We start from the raw sequence: 3,718 nt of genomic DNA on the forward strand, positions 1-3,718 counted from the left end.
AGATTTGGGTGGGTAGTCGCAGGTAAAATAACGGAGGATGAATCAAGTGTTCGAACCATTTCTTGCAATTTATCTATCAAGTCGATACACCATGACATTTCCAGATTTTGGGAATTAGAAGAAATTCCAGAAACCAAATTCATGTCCTCCTCAGAAGCTGAAGTCGAGCAACATTTTCTAGACAACGTATACCGTAACGAAACAGGCAGATACGTAGTAAGATTACCCTTTAATGATAAAAGGGACAAGCTCGGGATCACATACAACATTGCGCGCCGACAATTCTTCGCGTTAGAACGTCGATTCGCTAAACATCCAGAAATAAAGCTTCCGTACGTCAACTCGATGAAAGAGTATATAGATTTAAGACACATGTCGAAAGTTCGAAATCCTGATACGCGAGACAATTACATGCCACATCATGCAGTAGTCAAGTTAGACAGTACGACTACTCAATATAGACCTGTTTTCAACGCATCCGTTACTCCAGAAGATGAGGAGGACGAATACGGTCAAATCGGTGACCAGAATAAATCGGAAAGGGTCACATTCAATCAAACTTTAATGACGGGACCGACAATACAAAATGACATTTTTGAAATTTTAATTCGTTTCCGTATTCATCAATTCGCGTTAATAGCCGACATAGAAAAAATGTATCGGCAAGTGCTAGTTCACGAAGACGATAGAAAATACCAACAAATTTTTTGGCGAGAAGATCCGAACGAACCTTTAGAAGTGTATCAACTCAACACGTTAACTTTTGGCACGAGCTGTGCACCGTTTTTAGCTATTCGCACGTTACATAAACTTGCAGATGACGAGAAACACAATTATCCTACGGCAGCCGACGTAGTGAAACGCGATTTTTACGTAGATGACCTATTAACAGGTAGTGATACTTTAGAAAACGCCGGAAGGTTACGTGATGAATTAAATTCTTTGTTAAAATCAGGCGGTTTCAATTTGCGAAAATGGGCTTCAAATGATAACCGACTGATTGAACCGTTGTCTAACGACTTAGCAAACGTCCATTTATTCTCAGATCCAGAAAAGGCAGTCAAAACATTAGGGATTAAATGGAATTCGCAATTAGACGAATTATCTTATTCGTTAAAGGCCGAACTCAGTGCTCAGGAGAAAACTACAAAACGAACAATTCTGTCAAACATCGCGCAGTTATTCGATCCGATAGGGTTGTTAGGCCCAATAATAGTCAAAGCTAAACTTATTATGCAAGCTTTGTGGAAAGCAAAAGTGGACTGGGACGAAACCCTCCCACTCAATATTCATACCGCGTGGTTAGATTACAAAAAACAGTTACCACTTTTATCGAATATTTCTTTCGAAAGATGTATTGTAATCCCAGAGTCAGTGAATAGACAGTTACACGGTTTCTGCGACGCCAGCGAGGTCGCGTACGGCGCCTGCATCTACATCCGATCTACAGATAAACATGGCAAATGCCTCACACGACTAATCTGTTCAAAGTCTAAAGTAGCCCGTTGAATTCGAAAATTACAATTCCAAGACTTGAACTTTGTGCAGCTGTACTTTTAGCTAAGCTATATAAAACCGTGTCGAGAGTTCTACCTATTAATTTCGATAATGTTTACTTCTGGTCTGATTCAACTATCACCCTCAATTGGATAAACACTCAGCCACATATTTTAAAAACGTTCGTAGCAAATAGAGTCTCGCAAATAAGAACTATCACCAACGAATCTCAATGGCATCATGTACCAACACGGGATAACCCTGCAGACGCAGTATCCAGAGGACAATCAGTATCAGAATTCATTGATAATTTTACGTGGAGGAACGGCCCTGACTGGTTGAACCATCCCCAGGACAAGTGGCCGATTGCACCGATTCAAAAATTGCCACTGCTTGAAGTGCGCAAAATCACAGTTTTAAAAACAACGCTAACAGACAATTCGCTGTTATCGAGATTCTCGTCAATTACTAGACTAATACGGGTTATAGCACACTGTTTACGTTTCGCAATTAATTGTAGCGAAAAACCCAAAAGATTAGGGCACCTCAGTGCAAATGAAATTCAAGAGGCAAAAATTCGAATCATCAAATTGATCCAGAATCAAGCGTTCGCGAAAGAAATTCACGATTTAACAAAAATTCAGAAGGTCGACAACAAGAGCCCGCTGAAAACATTAAACCCATTTCTCGATCATAACGGCATCCTACGAGTTGGAGGCAGAATCGTTAATTCTCACCTAGCATATGATAGCAAGCATCCAATACTGTTGCCAAAAAAGAGTCACGTCACGGATCTGATTATCAAGCACGAACACGAGATCTCGTTACATGCAGGAATTCAGAACACGCTGTACCAAGTTCGTACACAGTATTGGCCGATAAATGGAAAAAACACAACCAAACGTATAATCCATTCATGTATCAAATGTTTTCGATTCAGGAACCCAACTCCGCAACATATTATGGGTAACTTGCCTAAAAATCGTCTCATTCAATCCAGACCATTCATAAACACAGGGATCGATTATTGTGGTCCATTTATGATTAAAGAGAAAAAGTTTCGCAACCGCAATAAAATCAAGGCCTACGTAGCAGTTTATGTTTGCTTTGCAACCAAAGCTGTTCATTTGGAAGCTGTCAGTGATTTAACAACTGACACATTTCTAGGTAGTTTGCGACGTTTTTTCGCTAGACGAGGCAAGAGTAAAAACATTTATACTGATAACGGCACCAATTTTGTCGGTGCCAATAATGAATTAAAACGATTATATGAGTTCATCCGATCTGAGGAATTCAACAACTCAATTTCAAACAAGCTGGCTAATGAGTCAATCACATGGCATTTTATTCCACCTAGATCTCCACACTTTGGTGGATTGTGGGAATCAGTAGTGAAGTCATTCAAAAATCATTTCCTCCGCAAGGCAGGAGATACTTTATTAACATTTGAGGAATTTAGTACGCATGTATGTGAAATCGAGGCTATTCTTAACTCGCGTCCGTTAACACCCGTTTCCACCGATCCAAATGACCTAATAGCCCTCACTCCTGCACATTTCTTGATCAACGATTCATTAATGAGCATACCAGACGTAGATTTCTCCGATACTCCGGCAAACAGGCTGTCCATCTGGGAGCAGATGCAGAAATCAAGACAGCATTTCTGGCAGAGATGGCACAAGGAATATCTCAATGAACTGATCCGCAGAAGCAAATGGTCATCGCCGAAATCCGACCCAATCACCGTAGGAGCCATGGTGCTCTTACAAGAAGAAAATGTTCCTCCATTGCAATGGCCTCTCGGACGCATTGTTGAAATTCATCCTGGCGACGACGGAGTTGTACGCGTTGTTAGCGTAAAAACAGCAAATGGAGTTTTCAAACGAACTGTTAAGAAGATCGCAGTGTTACCAATCGAGCAAACTGATGGTTCAACCCTCGATATATGTAATTGATCGCAAGCGATCAATGGCGGGCGGCATGTTCCGTCGCTAATACCGACTCCGTAGTTTTAAGAATTTCAGTACAGCCGAAAAACAATAGTTATGTCTAGAATCACCCATCTGCCGCGCAACCATTTCTTTGTACGCTTAGCAAAATATGTTTTTTACGACCACGCACCGTAATAACCAGAAATGCCTTCCAGAAGGATAAGCCGTCCTTCGGCTACAAGCAAATACCATAACCCGGCCAAAAGGCATTACGCAGGTATCCGCTATTT

The 3,718-nt window shown here is 41.0% G+C and overlaps 1 protein-coding gene across 1 annotated transcript; it reads left to right on the forward strand.

Moving 5' to 3' along the window:
• Window positions 1-104: 104 nt before the first annotated feature.
• On the forward strand, window positions 105-3,452 carry LOC108624698 (uncharacterized; the record flags this gene model as incomplete). Its single annotated transcript, XM_018024171.1, has 3 exons — window positions 105-1,459; window positions 1,549-2,365; window positions 2,438-3,452. Coding segments are annotated over 3 exons (3,187 nt in total), but the record flags the coding sequence as incomplete, so codon positions are not given.
• Window positions 3,453-3,718: the final 266 nt, after the last annotated feature.

Source organism: Ceratina calcarata, unplaced genomic scaffold, assembly GCF_001652005.2.
Source record: "Ceratina calcarata isolate Rehan_Ccalc_2016 unplaced genomic scaffold, ASM165200v1 scaffold3215, whole genome shotgun sequence".
NCBI lineage: Eukaryota > Metazoa > Arthropoda > Insecta > Hymenoptera > Apidae > Ceratina > Ceratina calcarata.